This window comes from Eumetopias jubatus, unplaced genomic scaffold (assembly GCF_037043125.1).
Source record: "Eumetopias jubatus isolate StellerSeaLion01/CBP00866 unplaced genomic scaffold, mEumJub1_p1.0 scaffold_13, whole genome shotgun sequence".
NCBI lineage: Eukaryota > Metazoa > Chordata > Mammalia > Carnivora > Otariidae > Eumetopias > Eumetopias jubatus.
In genome coordinates this window covers 107,785,966-107,811,142 of record NW_028274819.1, presented here as the reverse complement: position 1 = coordinate 107,811,142, position 25,177 = coordinate 107,785,966, and the positions used below count along the sequence as shown (strand labels likewise).

Here is a 25,177-nt window from a genome sequence, read left to right as displayed (position 1 = left end):
GACACAGTCTCCTTTTTCTTTTTTCAGATAAATGTAAATGAAATTACAAGATTTTCAGATTTCCCTTTGTCTAAAAAAACATTGAAAGGTAGGCATACGGTGGCTTTGGGATGTGTTGTTGGGTTTCTTGATGTTTTTTATAAATGGAAAAAGATTTAGAGCATTTAACTTGAAAGATACTATTTTGGCAAATAATTTTGATATCTTGAACTTCTAACACCAAGAAACAATATTAATTCGAGTATTACCGATTTGTCGTTCTCACCCTTTCTGAACTAAAGAACAGTAGTGAAAAAAACAAGATGCCGGGGCCTCTCAGTAATTTAAATAAAATCTAATTATGTTAATTGAAATGAATAAGACAACAAAAGTGACATCTTTTATATTAATGTGTTAGGGCCACCAGAACAAAATCTCAGACTGGGAGGTGGGGGCTTAAACAACAGAAATGAATTTTCTCACAGTTTTGGAGGCTACAAGTCCAAAGATGGAGATGCTCGCAGGGTTAGTTTCCTCCGAGAGCCGTCCTGGAAGGCTCTTTTCTGAGACTCTCTCCTTGGCTTACAGATGACCACTCTCTTGCTGCGTCTCATGTGGTTGTCCCACTGTTCAGTCATACTGTTGGTGTCTCTTTCTGTGTCCAAATTTCCCCTTATAAGGACACCAGTGACATCAGATCAGGGCTCATTTGAACTCAACCACCACTGCAGAGGTTCTTTCTGAATACTGTCACATTCTAAGGTACTGGGTGTTAGGACTTCAGTGTACAAGTTTTAGGGGGCACAGTTCAGCCCGTACTCCTAAAGTGTCACTCTCTTCCCCTCCGCCCTGGCAGGTTTGCAAGAAGCCCAGTACCGTTTGGTAACTGAGATACAGAAGCAGACCATTGGATTGGCTTTGCAAGGTAAAGATGTTCTTGGAGCTGCCAAGACAGGATCTGGCAAGACTTTGGCTTTCCTTGTTCCAGTAAGTAATTTTTTTATATTGGGTCAGGTCCTCTATTACATGCTTTTAAAACATTCTATGCTTACGTAGAAATCATGATGTAGAGAGTTGTTTCCTGTTGGATTTCTTTGGCTAGATTGCAGATTGTATCAGACAGGGGCCCCACCTGTCCTGTTTTCCACCATATTTCCTCCGTCCTAACACAGTGCCTTGCACATGGCGGGCACTTAGTAACTTCTTGAATTAGTGAATTACTGTGCCTTGACAAGCCTTTGCATTCCTGAAGGATGTGGGTCTTCCAGGTGGCAGGTGAGAATGGTTCCGCCCTGTTGTAGGACTGCTGGGGCAGGCTGGGGAGGCTGTTTATGCACTCATGCTTGCAAACCTGCCAGTTTAATTTATACTTGCCACTTGTTTAGGATAAAGCTGAAATATGTTTACTTTAAGGAGATTGGGTGATTCATTGAGAATTTTCCAGGACATTAATAGCTGTCATTTTTGAGCAGTAAAACAATAGAGCCTCTTAGGAATGTACTTATATCTCAGTTATGCAGTTGGTCTCATAATTTAATTCCTCAAAATAATTGGCTTAGAAAAATCACATTTGAGTTTTTGTTCCAAATACTGCAAAACCATTTTTCCCTTAAATCTAATTTTTCAAAACAGTCTTTCTCTACAACTAGAAACTTCAGTCACTGTATAATTACAGTAACTACACAGATGAAAGTTTAATGTGGTTTCTGTTCAGAAAATGGTGACAGCTATTTTTCCAAAATCTGACTTAATAGTTTGAGGGCTGCATGTACCTCTCACTGATTGCCAGCCTCCTGCCAGGGCTCTGGCAGTGGCTGACCTGCTGTGAGGTTTATGTTTCCTTCCCTCTATGACTTGAGGGATCTGGTGGCTAGAAGAAAAAGAAAAGAACAAAGCAAAGAATTTTTCTTTCTGATTGGTTGACACTGGTATGTTACTGGTATGTCTTCTGCTTGGAAGGTGCCTTTGATTTGGAGGAGCAAGGTCGGTTCAGGAATCAAAATGCTGCCTTCTGAAAGATTTACTAAACACAAATTTGCTGTCTTTTTTGAGGTGCTGGAAGCCTTATATCGTCTACAGTGGACCTCAACAGATGGGCTGGGGGTTCTGATTATATCACCTACGAGAGAACTGGCCTATCAGACCTTTGAGGTTCTCCGAAAAGTAGGAAAGAATCATGACTTTTCGGCTGGTCTCATCATTGGTGGAAAGGTTTGTCCTTTTGTCTTGTCCTTCTTTTTTCTATAACTTATATTGGAGCACTGTGGCAGTTGACAAGAAAGAGGTGGCGATTTCATTTAAACAGGTAGGCTGGCATCCTGGTGGGGTCACTGTCATCTGAGGCTGTGATTATTAATTTTGAAGGTCCAGAAAGTCCATTTTTGTGAGGGTATCTGAATTGATCAGGTTCTCTGAGATTAATGTACTCTAAATCTATTTGTTAATTTACTTGGGAAAGGTACCATTTGAGTATTTGGACTAGTTCCTTTTAAGAAAATATCTAAGAGGTTGAATAATTCAGAACATTGCTGGCTCAGCAGCAGAAGAAAGGAAGACTGTTTTGTTTTAAAAGATTTTATTTATTGGAGAGAGAGAGAAACAGCATGAGAGGGGAGAGGGTCAGAGGGAGAAGCAGGCTCCTGCCGAGCAGGGAGCCCGATGTGGGGCTCGATCCCGGGACTCCAGGATCATGACCTGAGCCAAAGGCAGTCGCTTAGCCAACTGAGCCACTCAGCTGCCCCAGAAGACAGTGTTTAAAAAAATTTTTTTTAAACTTTATTATTATTTTTAAAGATTTTATTTATTTATTTGAGAGAGAGAGAGAGAATGAGAGAGAGAGAAAGAGCATGAGAAGGGGGAGGGTCAGAGGGAGAAGCAGAGTCCCCGCCGAGCAGGGAGCCCGATGTGGGACACGCTCCCAGGACTCCAGGACCATGACCTGAGCCGAAGGCAGTTGCTTAACCAACTGAGCCACCCAGGCGCCCTATACCACATCTTTTTTATCCATTCATCTGTTGATGGACACTTGGGTTGCTTCCATATCTAGGCTATTGTACGTAATGCTACAGTGAACATAGGGCTTTATATATCTCTTCGAATTGGTGTTATTTTCTTTGGATAAATACCCAGAACTGGAATTGTTGGATCATATGGTAGTTCCATTTTTAATTTCTTTGAGGAACCTCCATCCTGTTTTCCACAGTGGTTGCATCAATTCACATTCCCACCCACAGTGCACCTGGGTTCTCTTTTCTCCACATCCTCGCCAACGCTTAACTTCTTTTTGTTATCAGCCAGTCTGGCAGGTGTGAGGTGGTACCTCATGGTGGTTTTGATTTGGATTTCTCTGATGATTGGTGACATGGAGCATCTTTTCATATGCCTGTTTGCCTTTGGGAAACTGTATTGTCTTTGGGAACTGTATGTCTTTGGGAAAATATCCAAGTCCTAAGCCCTCTTTTTAATTGGGTTGTTTGGTTCTATTGGTGTTGAGTTGTAGAAGTTCTTTATATATATAATGTGTATGTGACATATATTGTGTATAAATAGGATATTATAGGATATTATATATCACAATATATGAAGGATATTAACCCCTTGTCAGATACGTCATTTGCAGATATGTTTTTCCATTTAGTAGGTTGCCTTTTCATTTTCTTGCTGGTTTCCTTTGTTGTACAAAAACTTTCTACTTTGATGAAGTCTTAATAGCTTGTTTTTGCTTTTGTTTCCCTTGCCTGAGGAGACATATCAAGAGGAATGTTGCTAAGGCCAAGAGCTCATTGCCTATGTTTTCTTCTAAGAGTTTTATGCTTTCCGATCTTATGTTCAAATCTTTAATCCATTTCGAGTTTATTTTTGTATGTTGTATAAGATAGTGGTCCAGTTTGACTTTTTTCCATGTGTATCTGTCCAGTTTTCTTAACACCATGAATAGAAGAGACTGTCTTTTCTCCATTGTATATTCTTTTCTCTTTTGTCATAGATTAATTAATATATGTGTGGGCTTATTTCTGGACTGTGTATTCTATTACATTGATCTATGTATCCATTTCGTGCCAGTACTATACTGTTTTGGTTATGATAGCTTTGTAATACAGTTTGAAATCTGGGATTGTGGTGCCTCCAGCTTTGTTCTTCTGTCTCAAGATTGCTTTGGCTATTTGGGGTCTTTGTGGTTTCATGTAAATTTTAGAATTCTTTGTTTTATTTCTGTGAAAGTGGCATTGTTATTTCAGTGGGGATTGCATTGAATCTGTAGATTGCTCTGTGTAGTATGGACATTTTAACAATATATTTGCTATCTGTAAGCTCGAGACATCTTTCCATTTGTGTAGTCTTCAATTCCTTTCATGAGTGTCTTAAAAGTTTTCAGAGTACGGGTACTTTTAAAATTTTTTTATCTTTTTAGTTAATTCTTAAGTATTTTGTTATTTTTTGGTGCAGTTGTAAATGGGAGTGTTTTCTTAATTTCTTTCTAATTGCTTGTTATTAGTATATGGAAACACAAATGATTTCTATATGTTAATTTTGCATCTGTGGCTTTACTGAATTCATGTATTAGTTCTCATAATTTTTTGGTTGAGTCTTAAGGGTTTTTTATATATAGTATCCTAAATCAGCAGATAGTGACAGTTTTACTTCTTCCTTTTCTATTTGGATGCCTTTTATTTCTTTTTCTTGCCTGATTGCTCTGGCTAGGAAAAGCTTTTAGTTTTTTACCATTGAGTATGATGTTAGTTTTGAGTTTGTCATACGTGGCCTTTATTATATTGAGGTATGTTCCTTCCATACCCACTTTGTTGAGAATTTTTATCATGAATGGATGTTGAATTTGGTCATATACTTTTTTTCTTTCTTTCTTTCTTTTTAAAGATTTTATTTATTTGACAGAGACACAGCGAGAGAGGGAACACAAGCAGGGCGAGCGGGAGAGGGACAAGCAGGCTCCCCACAGAGCAGGGAGCTGGATGTGGGGCTCGATCCCAGGACCCTGGGATCATGACCCAAGCCGGAGGCAGACGCTTAACAACTGAGCCACCCAGGCGCCCCGGTCATACTTTTTCTGCATCTGTTGAGATCATACGATTTTAATCCTTTGTTTTGTTAACGTGGTGTATCATGTTGATTTGCAGATGTTGAACTGTTCTTGCATCTGTGGAATAAATCCCACTTGATTGTGGTGTGTGATTCTTGTATTGTTGGATCTGGTTTGCTAATATATTTTTTATCATTTTATTTTTTTCATCATAATAAGTGTACTCTAATCCCCACCCTCTATTTCCCCCATCTCTCCACCCACCTCCCCTCTTGTAACCATCAGTTCTCAATAGTTAAGAGTCTCTTTCTTGGTTTGCCTCTCTTTCTCTTGTTTTCCTTTGCTCATTTGTTTTGTTTCTTAAATTCCACATATGAGTGACACCATAAAGTATTTGCCTTTCTCTGACTTATTTTGCTTAGCATGGTATACTCTAGCTCCATCCATGTCATTGCAAATGTCAAGATTTCATTCTTTTTTTATGGCTGAGTAATATTCCATTGTTTATATATATACCATCTCTTTATACATTCATCAGTTGATGGACACTTGGGCTGTTTCCATAATTTGGCTTTTGTAGATAATGCTGCCATTCAGGGTGCATGTATCCTTTTGAATTAGTATTTTTGTATGCCTTGGGTAAATACCTACTTGTGCGATTGCTGGATCCTAGGGTAGTTCTATTTTTAACTTTTCTTTTTTAAGGGCTCTTTAGACAAAGGTGTCTAGTATTTTTTTAAAAGATTTTATTTATATATTTGAGAGAGAGAGAGTGCTAGCGCATGCACAAGCTGGGGGAGGGGTAGAGGGGGAGGGAGAGGGACAGGCAGACTCTGGGCTGAGCACAGAGCCCCATGTGGGGCTCAATCTCATGACCCTGAGATCATGACCTGAGCTGAAATCAAGAGTCCAGCACTTAACCAATTGAACCACCCAGGCACCCCTATTTTTAACTTTTTGAGGAACCTCCATGCTGTTTTCCAGAATGGCTGTACCAGCTTGCATTCCAACCAGTAGTGCAAAAGTGTTCACCTTTCTCCACATCCTCGTCAGCAGCTGTTGTTTCTTGTGTTGTTGATTTGAGCCATTCTGACTGATGTGAGGCCATATCTCATTGTGGTTTTGATTTACATTTCCTTGGTGATGAGTGATGTTGAGCCTCTTTTCATGTGTCTGTTGGCCATCCATATGTCTTCTTTGGGAAAATGATAGTCTTCTGCCCATTTTTTAATTGGATTTTTTTGTGTATTGAATTGTATCAGTTCTTTATATATTTTGGATACTAACCCTTGTCAGATATGTCATTTGCAAATATCTTCTCCCATTATGTAGATTTCTTTTAGTTTTGTTGATTTGTTTCCTTTGCTGTGCAGAAACTTTTTATTTTGTTATAGTCCCAGTAGTTTAATTTTGCTTTTATATTTCCCTTGTCTCAGACATATCTAGAAAAATGGTGCTGTGGCTGATGTCAGAGATTATGTCTGTGCTCTCTTTAAGAATTTTTATGGTTTTGGGGTATCTGGGTGGCTCAGTGGTTAAGCCTCTGCCTTTGGCTCAGGTCATGATCCCAGAGTCCTGGGATCGAGCCCTGCATCGGGCTCCCTGCTCAGTGGGAAGCCTGCTTCTCACTCTCCCACACCCCCTGCTTGTGTTCCCTCTCTCGCTGTGTTTCTCTCTGTCAAGTAAATAAATAAAATCTTTAAAAAAAAATAATTTTTATGGTTTCAGGTCTCAACATTTCGGTCTCTAATCCATTTTGAGTTTATTTTTGTGTATGGTATAACAAAGTGCTCTAGTTTAATTCTTTTGATGTGGCTGCCTAGTTTTCCCAATATTACTTCTTGGAGAGGCTGACTTTTTCCCATTGGATAGTCTTTCCTACTTTGTCGAATATTAGTTGACCATATAGTTGTGGGTTGATTTCTGGGTATTATTCCTTTGACCTGTGTGTCTATTTTTATGCCAGTATCATACGTTTTAATCACTACCACTTTGTAGTGTACTTGAAATCTGGAATTGTGATACCTTCAGTTTTGTTTTTCTTTTTTAAGATTGTGTTGGCTTTTCAAGGTCTTTGTGGTTCCATACAAATTTTAGGATTATTTGTTCCAGTTCGGTGAAAAATGCTGTTGATATTTTGGTAGGAACTGTATTAAGTCTGGGTTTGCTAATATTTTGTTGAGGATTTTTGCATCTGTGTTTATCAGAGATCGTGGTTAATAGTTTTCTTTCTTTTTTTTTTTTTTTGTGGTGTTACTGTCTGGTTTTGGTATCTGGGTAATGCTTGTCCTGTGAAATGAGTTTGGGTGTGTTCCTTCCTCTTCTATTTTTGGGAGCAGTTTGAGGAAGATAGGTACTAACTGTTCTTTAAATGTTAGAACTCACCTGTGAAACTGCCTGGTCCTGGACTTTTGTTTTTTGGGAGTGTTAAAATTATTGATTGAATTTCATTACTTGTAATCAGTCTTTTCGGATTGTCTATTTCTTTGTGATTGAGCCTTGGAAGGTTGTATGTTTCTAGGAATTTATTGTTATCCAGATTTTTCAGCTTGTTGTAATGTAATTCTAGTTGTCACTTATAATTCTTTGTATTGGGGTGCCTGGGTGGCTCAGTCGGTTAAGCGTCTGCCTTTGGCTCAGGTCATGATCCCAGGGTTCTGGGATTGAGCCCGCGTTGGGCTCCCTGCTCGGCAGGAAGCCTGCTTCTCCCTCTCCCACAACCCCTGCTTGTGTTCCTGCTCTCGCTGTCTCTCTGTCAAATAAATAAATAAAATCTTAAAAAAAAATAGTTCTTTGTATTTCTGTGGTGTGGGTTATAACTTCATTTGTGATTTTTTTTGGGGAGATTTTCTCTTTTTTTTCTTGATGAGTATGGTTAGCAGTTTATCAGTTTTTAAAATGTCTTTTCACAGAACCAGCTTTCATTCTATTGATATTTTCTATTTTTTTTTTAAGATTTTATTTATTTGAGAGAGAACGAGAGGAAGAATGGGGGGGACAGAGGGGGAACGACAAGCCGACTCCCTGCTGAGCGGGGAGCCTGACATAGGGCTTGATCCCAGGACCCTGAGATCATGACCTGAGCCAAAGTCAGATGTTTAACCTACTGAGCCACCCAGGCGCCCCTTCTATTGTTTTTTTGAGACTCTCATTTATTTCCCCTCTGATCTTTATGTTCTTCCTTCTAATAACTTTGGGCTTTATCTCTTCTTTTTCTGGTTCCTGTCAGTGTAAAGTTATTGTTTATTTTGGGATTTTTCTTATTTTTTGAGTTAGGCCGGTATCACTACGATGGTTGATATGATTTGAATCTTTAATTTGAGACTGGTTTTGTGGCCTAACATGTGATCTGTCTTGGAGAATGTTCTGTTTACACTTGAAAAGTATCTCTATTCTGCAATTTTTAGATGAAATGTTTTGTATATCCCTGTTAAGTTCATGTGGTCTACTGTACTGTTTAAGTCCAATGTTTCCTCATTGATTTTCTGTCAAGATGATCTATCCATTGATGGAGGTGGGGTATTAAAGTCCCCTACTGTTAGTGTATTGCTGTCAGTTTCTCCCTTTATGTCTGTTAATATTTTTTGTGTTTACATGCTTCTATGTTTGGTGCATAAATATTTACGAATGTTAAGTCCTCTTTTTGGGTTGATCCCTTTATCATTATGTAATACTCTTTTTTGTCTTTTATTATAGTCATTGTTTTAAAGTCAGTTTTGTCTCATACTCCAGCTTTCTGGAGTAGAAGATGGTTGTGAGGAATGCTGATTTTAGCTCATGGTGGAACCTGCTACGCAACATCTGCTCTTCCTGCTAGTATATCTGGAATGCTTGTTTGTGCTAGAGTCTCTTCTAGAAGGTGGATACTTGGATTCTTGAATTTATATGCAAACATACACAAAGAAAGAGTAGCATCACAAACCCTCACATACCTGTCACCCATCTTTAATGACTAACATTCTGTGGTTCTGGTTTCAAGGAGACAACTTCTAGAACGTGGAGAGCTCATGGTGTCAGAGAGCCTCCCCAGTGCCTCTGGGTTCTGACTTAAATAATGACAGTGTTTCCAGTGTAAGTCGGTTCTGGCAGATGTAAAGGCAAGTGAAGACTTGGAGCATTTACAGGAAATTTTTCTTGGCCTCAGAATCCTGGCTATAATTAAGAATCTTAGTGTACTCTGAGCTCTTTAGGTCTTCACTTAGGACTTTTATTTGCCCAGAAATTTGGATGTGCTGCAGAAATAGAAGGGGAAATCATGTCTCTTTGTAACATATCTACATTGTTATGATGAAATGACACATGCAGGTGGCTCTTATAGTTTTGATACACAGGCTGCTCAGTGATGTGTCTGTGTAATCAAAAGAAACAACTGTTTTCAGGATCTGAAACATGAAGCTGAGAGGATCAATAACATAAATATACTTGTTTGCACTCCGGGTCGGCTTCTTCAACACATGGATGAAACAATATGTTTTCATGCTACCAATCTCCAAATGTTGGGTGAGTCTGATGAATTTCTAACGAAACAATCTGAGATTTAGGAGAGAAACCTCATAAATTTTAATGATAGAAATTTTTAGTCTTAATATTTATTCAATAAAATATCTGAGAAATAACCCGAAACAATTTTTTGGCATAGGGGTTCTGAACCCAGAGAGTACAACTAGACATTTTTTTTTTATTTTGAACAAAATGGTCAGAAGAATATAAGTAGTTGTATATAAAATTAGACACTTCAGTATTTGACACTGTTAAGAATTGCTCTTTGAAGCTATATCCACTTCTGGTGATACTACCTAATGTGGTGTGTTTTTTTTAAACGACTATTTTGCAATAGTTCTAGATGTACAATTGCAGTGACAGTATAGGGGGTTCCTTTATACCCTCCCCCAGTCCCCTACGGTAACACCTTGCACAACTGTGGCACTTTTGTCAAAATGAAGATTAACACTGGTCCATTATATAAATTCCAGACCTTTTTTGGATTTCACCAGTTTTTCCACTAATGCCCTTCTTTTCTCTCCTAGGATCCAGTCCAGGATATAGATTAGATTTAGTCTAATGTATATTTTAAATGTTGTAGTTCACTGTGAATTTTCTCTTTTTAGTTCTTGATGAAGCAGATAGAATCTTGGATATGGGCTTTGCTGATACCATGAATGCTATTATTGAAAATCTTCCCAAGAAACGGCAGACTTTACTTTTCTCAGCTACGCAAACCAAATCTGTAAAGGACCTTGCACGCCTGAGTTTGAAAAACCCTGAGTATGTGTGGGTTCATGAAAAAGCAAAATACAGGTATGTACTATTTGAAGCTGTATTTGATATAATGCAAACAATCAATGTTCTTTTTAGTATAAGAATTCAACATTTTAAATTAATACTATTTTTTAGGAAATTAGACATCATTTTATGTGTTAGGAGATATGGGAAGCATAGTAAAATATGTTAGTTAAAACTATTTAAATATTTGATGCACCTTTAAATGTGGAATACTCTAGTGCAGTCTTTTTCACAATGTGGTCTGGGGAACAAATACCCTTCTATAAGATGTTAACAGGTATTTATTAATAACTACCCCTGCATAAACTGAGGGGCAGTGGGTTTGTGTGGCCGTGTGGGAAGTGGGTTGGGGGAAATGGGTTTTAAAGAGTATTTTGATACAGCAAGTGGAAGTTTGTGTATGTATGTTTGGTATGAATCATTGTAGACTGTTGACATACTTGACTTGCAGAAATATTTTCTGGTGGATACAAGTAGAATCTGTGTTGAAGATCTCTATATGGATTCAACCCTACCATTATTTCTGTCTTCTATTTCTTCCTATGAAATGTTAGTCTAAAAAGAAATAGATTGGGGAAAACGATGGGTTATCCTCTTGGAAAGTTTTTAAATACTGAGGATATGGGCCCTGAGGCCCACATTAACTTTGTTCAGCTACTAGATGTCTAAGATTAAAGAAGGTCTTAGAGGAGGCCAGACTCCATGCTTCTAGGTGATTTTTTTTTTTAAAGATTTTATTTTATTTGACATACAGATACAAAGCGAGAGGAGGAACACAAGCACGGGGAGTGGGAGAGGGAGAAGCTGGCTTCCCGCTGAGCAGGGAGCCTGATGCGGGGCTCGACCCCAGGACCCTGGGATCATGAGCTGAGCCGAAGGCAGACGCTTAACGACTGAGCCACCCAGGTGCCCCGCTTCTAGGTGATCTTAATGGATGAACTTTGAGGAGTCTGAGTACTGGTACCTTTGGTTATCAAGAATTCAGGAATGGCATAGGAAGAGATTCTTGAGGTAGTTTCCTCCTTAGCTTACTGTGGTAGAGACAGTGGTCCTTGTTTGTAAGGTTGTATTGAGATAGCTATAGAAATTCTTGGTACAATTAATAATCTAAAGATTGTCTGGGTCTTTAGATTTTTTTCTTTGTTCTTTTTGCTGTTTGCTTTCTGCCTGTTTTCAAGATTCTCTAGTGTTTTTACCAGGCATGAATTTTTCAATCATTAGGTAGTCTCTAAAACTGTGCATAATTTAAGGTAATTGTATATAGTATCCCTGTTTCCAATTTCTGTAGATAACAATGGGTTATTATTTATAGATCAGAGTTAGAAAAAACTGAATGCAAATACTGTATTTCATAAATGATTTTTTAAAAGATTTTATTTATTTGAGAGAGAGAGAGGAGGAGAGAGGGCCTGCACATGAGTGGGGAGAGGGGTAGAGGGAGAGAATCTCAAGCAGACTCTGTGCTGTGTGTGGTGTGTCATGCAGGGCTCGATCTCATGACCCTGAGATCCCTGAGATCGTGACCTGAGCCGAAACTAAGAATCAGACACTTAACTGACTGAGCCACCCAGGCGCCCCCATAAATGATTATTGAAATGCAGTTCCATCACTTATAAAAGAGTGATTTATATGTTTATAAATCATAAATATTATTAATTGATAACTGTGGCCTCTATGGTAATGACCGTGGCACTCTCTAATTTCTGGTTCACCAGAGTGCTACAAAAAGCAGATACTGTTGTGAGTTTTGTCTCATGTCATTATTGAAGTTTCTTCTCCAGCCATTAATTCAGTTAATACACCATGGGAAAATCATAATCAAGAATATTTTTAAGACATTATAGAATATCTGCTCTCAAATCATGAAGGACCAGAAAAGTAATTTAAAAGTTAGGTCTTACTGAAGTTGTATATCAGAGTGTACTTAGAAAAAGTATACCAGTATGTTTTCTTTATATTGCTATTGTAGTGAAATGGTGCTTCTAATGAATTTTTTTTTTTTTTTTTGAGAAAAAATTGTGTTTGGGTCATTGTAACTTGCTGTGTTTTACAGTGAATATAAGTTGAATTCTTTGGTGAATTGGGAACCATTTCAAATTTGAGATGGATATTCTGAGCTTATATTATTAGGTACATACAAATTTAATATTACATTTCATATTAGCATCATTAATCATAATGAAATGTTGCTCTTTATCTGTACTAATACTTTTTGCCTTGAAGTCTAGTTTGATATTAGTCTCCCTATAGCAACTTTCTCTTGGTTGGTGTTTGCATGGTGAATCCTCTGTTCATTTACGCTTTACATTATATACGCCCTTATATTTTAGATTTGACTTTGTAAGCAACACATGGTTCTGTTACCAGGTATGATAATTGCTTTGCAACTAGAGGATTTAGTTCATTGATCTATAACTTACCATGTCATTTAAGTCTCTACCCCTTTCCATTGTGCCTTCATTGTGAAGTATATTAATTTCATACGTTTTAAACTCCATAAGCTGTTACTACTTTTTGAAACATCAGTATTTATTTAGATTTATCCAAATAGTTATTCTTTATGATATTTTTATTTCTTGTGCTCAAAAGAATTTCCTTTTATTTTTAGTTCAGGTTTACTAGTGGAAAAATGTTTTGACTTTTCTGAGAACCTTTTTATTTATTTTTGAAGGATACCTTGGCATGTTTATTTATTTATTTATTTTTAAGATTTATTTATTTGAGAGAGTGAGAATGGGAGAGAGTACATGAGAGGGGGGAGGGTTAGGGGGAGAAACAGGCTCCTCGCTGAGCAGGGAGTCCGATGCGAGATCCTGGGACTCCAGGATCATGACCTGAGCCGAAGGCAGTCACTTAACCGACTGAGCCACCCAGGCGCCCAGCTGACAGTTTTCTTGTTCCTTTGAAGATATTGTGTATTGTTTAAGATTTTCTTATCTTTAATTCTTAGTGAAATCATGATTTTTTTTTTTTTTTTTTTTTTTTTTGGTGGCAGGTAGATGTTGTAAGGACAGATGACCTTGATCTGGGCCACCCTGGCTTTCAGACTCTGGGGCTGTTCTGTTTCTGTTCTGTGTTTGTTCTGCCTTGAGTCCTGGCTGGGGTAATTGCCCTTCTGGAGGTCTCTGCTGAAAGGTGTGGGTATTTAGCAGAGCCCTTCCGTCCTGGCAGGCTCTGAACTTCATAGCCTTGAGATTGCCAGGATCTCTGCTCAGCTCTGAGCTTCCCAGTTGTTGCTTTTTGCTTGTTTTCACTCATTTTGTTGTGTGTGTGTGTGTTTAGTTTAGGAGTTGTCACACTTCTCATGGGAAAATTGTATGAAGAATTTAAGATTCAGTGTTTTGTGGCTCCTTCTATCTAGGATCTTGGACTACCATATTTAGGCCTAAGGTTGCTACTCAGCTCTACTCTGTTTTGCAAATCAGCAGATGCTTTGAGGGAAAAGTGGAAATTAATATGGGGCTTGCCTCAGGGTTTGTCGGTTTTCTTTTTCAGTACTTCAAGTACTAGCTGCCTTGGTTGCTGTCTGATGCCTTCTGTTTTTTGTTTTATATTTAATCCAGCCTTTAGAGTTAGTGCTATAGGCCACCAAAGTATTAATCTGATACAAACAACCCCTTTATGGCAGGAATGATAGCTTTTTAGTCTTAAAGTTTTGGCAGCCAGTGATGATTATTTCTTAGATCCATTATTTCGTTAGGATTTGCAAAATTGTGATAATCTGATTCTATTTCTAATTTTTAAAAAGTTTTCTTTCACAGTATATGTATGTGTATGAGAAATTTGTTGGAAAGGCACACTGCTGTTAATATTTTTCTTTTCTTCCTTTCTTTTTTTTTTTCCGTGGGGTCTGGATTTCAAAGCTAACCAATGTGGCATATTTTTAACGTTTTTCCTTCTCTTATTTCCATAAGCACCCCTGCCACTTTGGAACAGAACTACATAGTTTGTGAGCTGCACCAAAAAATAAGTGTGTTATATTCCTTTTTGAGAAGCCACCTGAAGAAGAAAAGTATTGTATTTTTCTCCAGTTGTAAAGAGGTACTAAATGATTAAGTAATTCATGTTGAATCATCCCTTTTAAAATAGCAGATTTCAGTTAGATAAATAGCAATTTCTTCTGTTCTAATAAATACAGTGCTAGATGTGGTGAGGAATATGATAAATAGGTGTGGTATCCCTCAGTGAATACTGGTAGAACAAATCATTGAATGGCTAGACTAACCACAGGTCTTTATAATCTGACACCTACCCTCCATGAATCCTGAACTGAATATGCCATTTATTTCCATGATTTGATGTCCTTGATCATGATGATCTCTGGAATGCCCTCCCTGCATTCCTTTACACTAATGCTGAGGGAGTGTTGAATGTCCTTTAAGGCTAAGCTCAAATGTTACATTGGAAGGTCCTTCTGTGATACTCCGGATCCCCTTGTTATAATTAGCAGTTTCCCCCATCCTCCTATAGTATATATGTCTTTAATTGAATTAACACACTTGTTTAATACTAGCCATTTGCTGTGAATAAAGGATTCAGTGATAAATAAGAAAACTTAGTCTCTTCCCTTAAAGAGAAGGGGCCTTGAGTGATTTTTATGTCACTTTCCTCTCTATATTTCAGATTACCTGAGGATATATAGTTGTTGGCATATAGCAGGTAGATTCTAGATTTATAGCTTTTTGAATACTTAACATGGTAAGTATGCCAGTAAGTTTCCCTCCAGCTTATGGGAAAGATAAGTAGTGGTCTGTCTGTTGTACTCTGTCCTTTTTCTATCTTTACTGTTTTTAGGAAACCTCTTCATTTCCATGGCTTTAAATGCCATCTATGTTTTAACACCTGCCACATCGACATCTCAAGCCCTGACCACTCTCCTGAACCCCAGATTTGTGTATCTACTTGAATACTAGAGATTTCCATTGAGTGTCTTGAGGGCATCTCAAGTTTAAAATAAGAAAAGCAATTTAAGATTTCATATCCTGAAGATCTACTCCCTCCCATCTCTTCCCCATCTCAAATGACTGAATCCTTATTTGTTGCCTGTCTTCATCTCATTGTCAGTATATTGATAACTCTCATTAGCTCTACCACCTCTCACCACACCTCATGCTGTAGCTAAATCTAAGCCATGCTTAACTTTCTCTTAGTCGTGGCTTGTCTCTTCATTCCCACACTTTCTTTCCTGTAGTTATCACAGATTCTAGCCAGAATGATCTTGGAAAATCAGCGAGTTTTTTCAAGAGCAAGAATTCAAGGTCAGTTTTGATTCAGGAGATGCAAACTGCAGAAAGTTTTCATGGACTCAGTTCATACTTCCTAGCTTTGCGTATGCACTTTTTTTGAGCTTGGTTTGCCTGAAAGTGCATCTGTCATCTGCAGGGTCACCTCTCCTCTCTCCCATTTTTATGGTAGCCCTTTTAAAACCACAAAAGAAAGGCATGAGTCCGTCCATCTGTAATCTTACTGGTGCATTGTCTCAGGACCTGAGAATCTTCCTGGCACCAGAGGCATTGCTCTTGAGAAAGTGAATGGCTCTAAGGACAAGGTAACAAGTGTTTTGCAGTTCAGTTGGCTTACCATTCTTTTAACACAATTTGTAGGGAGACTTAATGGACTTATTAGCTGATGGATTACTAGAAATTTTATTTATCATCATTTTGAAATATAGGAGTTCAAAGAGTTAAGGTTATTTCCAGTACATTTTCTTTTTTTTAAACTTATTTTTAAAATTCCAGTATAATTTTACATATAGTGTTACATTAGTTTCAGGTGTGTAATAGGTCGTTCAGTAATTCTATACATTATTCAGTGCTCACCATGATAAATGTACTTAATCCCTTTCACCTGCTTCACCCACCTTCCCTCTGGCAACCACTAGTTCTCTATATTTAAAGCATCTGTTTTTTGTTTGTTTTTGCCTTTGTTCACTTGTTTTCTTAAATTCCACATGTGAGTGAAATCATATGGTATTTGTCTTTCTCTGACTTATTTCACTTAGCATTATACCTTCTAGATCCATGTTATTGTAAATGGTAAGGTTTCATTCTTTTTTATGGCTGAGTTATATTCCATTATATATGTATCACTTGTTCTTTATCTATTCATCTCTGCATGGACACTGTTAGCTTCCCTGTCTTGGCTATTGTAAACAATGCTGCAGTAAACATAGGGGTGCATATATCTTTTTTTTTTTTTTAAAGATTTATTTATTTATTTTGAGAGAGTGAGAATGAGAGAGAGAGAGAGAGTACATGAGAGCGGGGAGGGTTAGAGGGAGAAGCAGACTCCCTGCTGAGCTGGGAGCCTGATGCGGGACTCGATCCTGGAACTCCAGGATCATGACCTGAGCCGAAGGCAGTTGCTTAACCAACTGAGCCACCCAGGCGCCCCGGGTGCATATATCTTTTTGAATTAGTATTTTTGTTTACTTTGGGTAAAGAGCCAGTAGTGGAATTGCTGGATCATATAGTACTTCTATTTTTAATTTTTTGAGGAACCGTCATACTATTTTCCATAATGGCTGCACCAGTTTGCATTCCTACCAGCAGTGCACCATGGTTCCTTCCAGTACATTTTCTGTATTTTTGTGAAGAGATTTTTCTTAACATGCATATTAGAAAGAGAAAATAGGAATAAAATAATGAGGTACTCTGCCTCAGTCTACCAATTAGTAGTATTCATTTATTAATATGTAAACTAAAGAGAAATAAAGCTAACAATCAGCTCCATTTACTTCTGTATAAGAAGAGATTTTATAACATCCAATGTTGTATAACAAAATCATTATGTTTATTCTTTTTGTTTTGCCCTTTTTTTAAAACAAAAATTTATTTAGAGCACACACGGGAGTTGGGGGGGGCAGAAGGAGAGGGAGAAGCAGACTCCCCACTGAGCAGGGAGTCCAACGTGGGGCTTGATCCCATGACCCTGAGATCATGACCTGAGCCAAAGGCAGACGCTTAACGAACTGAGCCCCCCAGGCGCCTCCTTTGTTTTGCTTATTATCAAATTCTAACAGTTCTTGTTCTGGTCAGTTCTGTACTAATGAAGTAATAGCTTAGTCTGAGAATTTTTAATAGCTTTATGGCCACTGGAAATTAGAAATTAAAACTGATATTCATTGTTTTGTTGTAGAAAGTTGTAAATATTGATAAGATTATCAAAAGACTTTGAAGCATTAAACTATTAAGATAAAATTCTGTGGGGTCAGAAAATTGACCTAAGAGTTCAAGGAGGCAAAATTTCTTTCTCTTGAGTTTATTTTGTCTTTAATTATTTCTCAAGGACTTACTTTTTTTGTAGCGGTTTTAGGTTCACAGCAAAGTTGAGAGGCCTTCTTTCATACAGGCATGGCCTTCATTATTTTTACCTATTTTAAAAATGATTGTGGGGCGCCTGGGTGGCTCAGATGGTTAAGCGTCTGCCTTCGGCTCCCGTCATGATCCCAGGGTCCTGGGATTGAGTCCCGCATTGAGCTCCCTGCTCCTTGGGAGTCTGCTTTTCCCTCTGCCTCTCTCTCTCTGTCTCTCATGAATAAATAAATAAAATCTTAAAAAAAAGATCTCACTTAGCAAATTAAAAAAAATGATTGTGGGTATCAGATTGCTCTGCTACTTAGAATCTGTTGGATACATGTATAAGAAGTTTATTTTAAATTCTCAGCATTTATATCAGAAATTACAGTTTTTGCAACGAAATACATTTGGAAAAATGTCAGCTATCAAGTTGAAAATGTAAGGGGAGCCTATTTTTAAGAAGATCCTCATAGGAAATAATGTGAGCAAAAAGTGCTTGAAGACCTCAACTCTAGACTGCATTTCCCTTTCTGCTCCACATTTATTAATTGGTGAAACTTGTGCTCCTTAAAGCATTTTTGCTGTTCATCTCATAATATGGCTTGCTGTGCTGCTGCTGTCCCGAAGTACCAAACTCCTTTTTCTGTTCATGCCTAGGTTCAGTATCTGTACCGAGTGTTCTGTCGGCTACGTCCTGGCATCTCTATCCTTGCCCTGCACGGCCGCCAGCAGCAGATGAGAAGGATGGAAGTCTACAACGACTTTGTCCGCAAGAGAGCCGCCGTGCTCTTTGCTACTGATATTGCTGCCAGGGGGCTGGGTAAGGGCGTAGCAGAAAATATTCTGGGATCGTGGGTGATCGAATTTGCTTATAAATGGATGGATTTGGGAATTCATAGTTTCACTCAAATAATTGGTCCTTCTTCTCTTAGAAAAACAAGTAAATTGAATTAAGGCTATATCACTGAAAATTTTGGTCATATCTTCATCTTTTGTGCTTGTTGTTTATGAAAATAATCCTAGAATCCTGAGGAGCCCACAAAATCAAAGGAGGATTAAAGGTTTAAAGATAGGAAAAACTACTCGTTTCTTTGAAAATTGGAAACTTGATAAAATATTACAACTTAACAAGAAAATTTGAAGTCCATTTTTTCACCAAATGTTTTTATTTTAAAAACATGCTTAATGTATGTAAGCTTTCAAGAAGCCACTGATACTATTTTACGGCTGATGGCTTTGTGATGGCGGGATGGGGTATGGAGGTAATTATAGGAAGTAGAGATATGAATATATAACATGAGAATAAATAGGTGGTAATTTAAAACTTTCATTTACTTTATGTTACTGACTGTGGCAGATTTTAAACACACACAAAGAATACGTCCAGTGTACCCTCATAGATACTACCCAGCTTTAGTGATGATCTTTTTCATGATCCCCTTTTTCTTCCCGTCTCCTTTGTCTTGGAGTATTTTAAAGTGTATTTCAGACATATCAATTCATTCTTATGTGACTGGAGGCTGTAGCCAAGTATGCGTATTTTTAAACCTTAGCCTATATCCTTATACCAAGACTTCTGGTAAAATCAGCATTTTGTATTTACCTTGTTTGGGCTATGTAATTTTCTGCTGAGGGAAATGGTGTACCAGTTGTCTCCGATCTTTTACTTTTGTGTTTTTAAGTTAATAGTTAAGATTTGCCTAGTTTGTGGTCCCAGTTCTGGTTTTTCTCAACTGTCCTAGCAGATGTCCCGTGCTTACTTTTCTAACGGTTCAAATGCAGTCTGTTTCCCTCTTCCTTGAGACCCTCTTGCGGCCTCTGTCTCCAGCTCTTACCTGGACTGGCTGCTCCACAAAGTTCATGCACATTTGTCATCCTGGGACACATCTATCCAGATCTCTTTCTCTTTCTTGATTTATTTTCTCATTTTATTTTAAAAAAATTACAGTCTCATTCTCTAGGGGTGCCTGGCTGGCTCAGTTGGTGGAGCATGTGACTCTTGGTCTTGGGGTTGTGGGTTTGTGTCACACACTAGGTGTAGAGATTGCTTAAAAATAAAATCTAAAAAAATAAATCTCATTCTCTAATAGTTTCTTCAGGAAGGGCTCACTGGAGGTAAATTTGAGTCGTTATGTGGCGTGTCCTCTTCTTGAATGATAGTTGGGATGGGAATAGAATTCTAGGTTGAAATAACTTTACAGTTTTTGCAGTTATTTTCATATATTGTTTATACTCAGTCCCACTTTGATATTATGGTAGTTATTAGACACACAACTGCGTTGTCTAATGTGTTAGTAAACAAGCATATACATACTATATCAAAAATATCAGTAAAAAATAAAAAAGCTTATAACTCTTTCCTATATGTTTTACTTTATGGGCATAAAAACATTCTGAGAAGGGGTTCATAGGCTTCAGTTATAGTACAAAAATGTCAAAAACCTCTGTTCTAGCTTATTTTAAAAAGTTTATATGAACATATTCATAAGTGATATATAAAGTATTGGGTATATAAAAAGTTTACATAGACAATGTTATATAGGGTAGTGTAGGACTTGCTTTTGAAGTCTTCCCATTTCTTTTTTTTTTTTAAGATTTTATTTTTAAGTAATCTCTGCATCCACTGTGGATGGATCACAATCCCAAGATCAAGAGTCACATGTTTTACTTACTGAGCCAGCCAGGCGCCCCAAGTCTTTCCATGTTGACATATAAATATCCAGTGTGTTTTGTAGAGTGTCTCATGGTATGAATTTACCCATTCCTGGAGTAATGAACATTGAAGTTTCAGTCTTTTTATTCTAAAAATGTGCAATGAATATTCTGAAGCTCTATTCTTAAGTAAGCATCCTAGAATTTCTTTAGAATATACTAGTACCCTTTTAAAACTTTTTAAATTCTTTCTCTTTTTTAAAATGAATTATCACATGCACATGGGTAAAAATAAGCTAGGAGCCCTAGTAGGCTCTACACATCCTTGCTCTTCAGAAGCAACTCCTTAAATTTCTGTTAGTCTTTTTCTGGTATTTAGTTTTATATTTTGAAGTGATACCTTTTACACTGTACTAAATTTTTACCAAATTTAGAAAAATTACCAAAGATTTCCTTTTGTTACCTCTCTCATTCCTCTTCTGCATCCCCCATCATTGTTTTTTGTTTTGTTTTGTTTTGTTTTAGTGTTCAGCCCTTTTCTCTGTTACAGAAATTGATTTGAAATCCTCATAGCAAAATCCACAGATGATTAAAGGTAGCGCTTTTAAGGAATTGAGAACAGGGTGTCTGGAAATGAATGAAAACTTTTTTAGGCAAATATGTGTATGGAATAATTATTGCTGAGAAATGAGAAAAGGGACTTAGAAAGACATCATTAATTTGAATGGGGATGGGAAGAGCAAGTTTTGTAGTTCACCAGGAGCCCATGAGAAGTGGGTTCTTTTAGGTTATTAAATATCAGTGTATTTCATTATTTGTCTGACACAAAGCAATCTCTTCTGTGTCAGATACAAAATAATCTTCATATTCAAACACTATTTGTCAACGGAGAATTGTTTATTATCTCTTGGTTCATGCAATTAATTTTATTTTTAATAAAGTTCACAGATGAGTTTGATGTGATGGAAAGCCCTGGCAAGTGATACTGTAAAATAAAAAGATTGGATCACCTGGGCGCTTCAGTAGGTTAAGCATCTGCCTACAGCTCGTGTCATGATCCCAGGGTCCTATAATGGAGCCCGCATCTGGCTCCCTGCTCAGCAGGGAGTCCGCTTCTCCCTCTCTCTCTGCCCCTCCCCCTGCTCATTCTCTCTCTCTCTCAAATAAATAAATAAAATCTTAAAAAAAAAATAAAAATAGTACAGCAGGGTAGATCTTGAAACTGATTTCCTAACTTGACATTTCTTCTGTACAGATTTCCCAGCTGTGAATTGGGTTCTTCAGTTTGATTGTCCAGAGGATGCCAACACATATATTCACAGAGCAGGTAGAACTGCCAGGTAGGTGTGCTGACTCAATTCTTTGCTGTTGCATTTGGGAGATGTATGCTGTTGATAGAATGGTAACTGGTTAGCATCTTTCCGGAGAGCTTTTGGTAATATTTATTGAAGCCTTAGAGTTCCTCCTCATGCCTCACATTCCACATTGAAACACTGATCTTAATAAAATGGGTAAAGTTTCAGTAAAGCTATTCATCTTATTGACCTTTGTAATGGTTAAGAATTGGAAACAATCTAAATAATCCTAGTAGCGTTATGAATAATTATGGTTAGCCACAGACGGACTATTTCTTTGGATTTACCTTGTAGCATTTACTTTCTCATCGAAACTGGTTGAGTTATTTATAACATGGCTGTCAGTGAGACATTGATACTCGATGATGGAAGAGACACCACCTGTTGGTCTACCTGGTCCAACAGTTACTTCCAATTTTTAAGTCACAACTTGAGCTGAATGGTTTCCCAGGGATGGCAGGATCTTTAGACCCAAGATATAAACAATCTTCCAAGCAATATGTGTCATTCTCCAGTAGACTTGCTCTTCTGCTTGCTCTGTGTCCCTTCCAGCAAGTGGCCCCAAGTGGCCCCTATCCCTTGTTTACCTAGTAAATATCTTTAATATGTAGTTATTTTAAATTTCTTTGAATCCATAGTTTCTGGATGGCTTTGAAGAAAAAAAAATTTTTTTTTTTGTCGTATTTGGTGAATTTCGTTGTATGTTTTGACTGATGTGAAGGTTTTTCATGTCTTTCTGTAGCCTGAGAACAAGTAGAGCTCTCCTTTTGTTCATTTTTAATCTTCATAACATGTTTGATGCTTGATTCACATTTACCTTGTGGGCCATTAAACATGGGCTATAATCAAAATGTACTCCAGCACATTTCTTTTGTCCAGTGTGAAGGGAGAGAATAGTGAAAAATAAAGCTATTTAAAAATAGGATTTATGTACTTCGGGGTCAAAAGTTTTTTATTGCAATTAACAATATAATTTGAACAAGCAGTGGAGTTAGAAGTGGGTTCTGTATATGGCGTCATTGTATCTTCAGACAGACTTGCCTGTAGACTGGTGACATTTTGGTTTCTCATGGAGTCTAAGGAAATCGGACCTGGGTAGAACAGAGGTCTTGTTTTCCATTTTATAGGTAGGTGGGTGGGGTATCAGTGATCTTCGTCTGAGTACATGTTTGGGTTATCTTTCACAGTGAGAGACTCAGAAGTGGCTTATAAGTAGTGGTTGGTGGAATGAATGTTCCTCCACTGTTTCATGCTCTTCAGTAAATGTGTAGCGTATATGAATTTGTACATGTATCCGTGTACACATTTGCATTTTAGATAAAGTGGGATGTGGCCTCTCATGAGCATACTGCTCCAGGGGCACACAGGCTTGTTAGTTGTGCCATTTGGTGTTGATATAGACAGGGCAAATGGATTTCTTTTTTTTTTTTTTAAAGATTTTATTTATTTTATTTGAGAGAATGAGAGAGAGAGAGCACATGAGAGGGGGGAGGGTCAGAGGGCGAAGCAGATTTCCCGCTGAGCAGGGAGCCCGATGAGGGACTCGATCCCAGAACTCCAGGATCATGACCTGAGCGGAAGGCAGTCGCCTAACCAACTGAGCCACCCAGGCACCCAAATGGATTTCTTTATAGAACGCTTTTATTTATTTATTTGATTTGATTTATTTGTCAGAGAGAGAGAGCACGAGAGTGCACAAGCAGGGGGAGGGGCAGAGGGAGAAGCAGGCTCCGTGCTGAGCAGGGAGCCTGACGTGGGGCTCGATCCCAGGACCTGGAGATTATGACCTGAGCCGAAGGCAGATGTTTAACTGACTGAGCCACTCTATAGAACACCAGTGATTCTTCCTGTATGAAGATGATTGGACATCTCATTGCATCAGAAAACAGTTCACCAAAGAGGATTATTTCAGGGTTTTTGTTTCCCAGAGAGGTTGTTGAAAATCTTCCATAGTCGAACATACCAGGGTGAACATTAAATTGGTCCTAATGACTGACGATGAAGAGTAGCTACAGAAACATCACGATTGTGTTTGAAGAGAAAATACTAATTTGAAGAACTATTGTAATTTCTAATGCCATTAATTTTTAAAGCACAATTGTGTTTGATCCCTTGTAACCAATTAAAAATGTTTGAATCGACTCTTAGATGAGTAGTCAGTGGAAGTGTTTAGGACATGCAGTGCTTATTTTTTCTTGGGCAGTTTAATAAAAAAGCGAAATTGCAGTTTAAAAGTTGCCATTAATGGGCTTACAGATAATTAGAAAGTTTCATGGGCCATGAGACTGGATAATTGAATTAAATAAGGCTAAATTAGAATTTGAAATTAATTAAAATCCTGTGTTTATGCCGAAATTAAAACTGGGTTGCCAGATAGTGTTTACTTGTGGAAGTGAGCTGTAATATATGAATATAGAGAAATGAATTCAGTGCTTTGTGGCAAAATAGCTAAAGTCTGAGGAATCTTTTTTTCCTTACTGTGTTTTAGCTGAGTGAAAATAGTGATTCCGGTACTTGTCTTGAGGTACTTTGTTTTAATTCACATAAAATTCTCTTGATCCTTAGTATTGAGAAAAATTTTGTCTTTTTTCCTTAACCATCCACACCCCTTTTAACAAAATGATCTCATTTAGAGACAGGTGAGGCAAGGAATATGAATATAATTTTATCAAGCTGTATTCTGTGATACATTGTACTTAAAAATGATAGTCTTTTTTTATTAACATATAATATTTGTTTCAGAGGTAGAGGTCTGTGATTTGTCAGTCTTACACAATACACAGTGCTCACCATAGCACATGCCCTCCCCGATGTCCATCACCCAGCTACCCTATCTCTCCCACCCCACCCCCACTCCAGCAACCCTCAGTTTGTTTCCTGAGATTAAGAGTCTCTTATGGTTTGTCTCCCTCTCTGGTTTCGTCTTGTTTCATTTTTCCCTCCTTTCCCCTATGATCCTCTGCCTTGTTTCTCAAATTCCACATATTAGTGAGATCATGTGATAATTGCCTTTCTGTGATTGACTCATTTCGCTCAGCATAATACCCTCCAGTTCCATCCACGTCGTTGCAAATGGCAAGATTTCATTTTTCTGATGGCTGCATAATATTCCAGTGTGTGTGTGTGTGCGTGTGTGTGTGTACACACATCTTCTTTATATATATATATATATACATACATGTATATATATATATACACACACACACACACATACACACACACACACACACACACCACATTTTCTTTATCCATTCATCTGTTGATGGACATCTTGGCTCTTTCCATAGTTTGGCTATTGTGGACATTGCTGCTATAAACATTGGGGTGCCCGTGCCCCTTCAGATCACTACATTTGTATCTTTGGGGTAAGTACCAAGTAGTGCAGTTGCTGGGTCGTAGGGTAGCTCTATTTTCAACTTTTTGAGGACTCTCCATACTGTTTTTCCAGAGTGGCTGCACCAACTTGCATTCCCACCAACAGTGTAGGAAGGTTCCCCTTTCTCCGCATCCTTGCCAACATCTGTCTTAAAAACAGTCTTTAGTGCTTGGAATTTTTGGTACTCATAAAACCA

General features: G+C 37.8%; 1 protein-coding gene across 1 annotated transcript in view; it reads left to right on the top strand.

Annotated features, from left to right (window-relative positions):
- The window catches only part of DDX10 (DEAD-box helicase 10), a 268,814-nt gene that overhangs the window by 8,088 nt on the left and 235,549 nt on the right, over nucleotides 1-25,177 (top strand). The window contains exons 2-9 of the mRNA XM_028105941.2: nucleotides 28-88; nucleotides 836-966; nucleotides 2,032-2,190; nucleotides 9,397-9,517; nucleotides 10,126-10,315; nucleotides 14,215-14,341; nucleotides 18,256-18,418; nucleotides 21,506-21,590. Of these exons, the coding sequence (XP_027961742.1) occupies nucleotides 28-88; nucleotides 836-966; nucleotides 2,032-2,190; nucleotides 9,397-9,517; nucleotides 10,126-10,315; nucleotides 14,215-14,341; nucleotides 18,256-18,418; nucleotides 21,506-21,590 (1,037 nt within the window). The remainder of the gene's footprint in view (nucleotides 1-27; nucleotides 89-835; nucleotides 967-2,031; nucleotides 2,191-9,396; nucleotides 9,518-10,125; nucleotides 10,316-14,214; nucleotides 14,342-18,255; nucleotides 18,419-21,505; nucleotides 21,591-25,177) is intronic.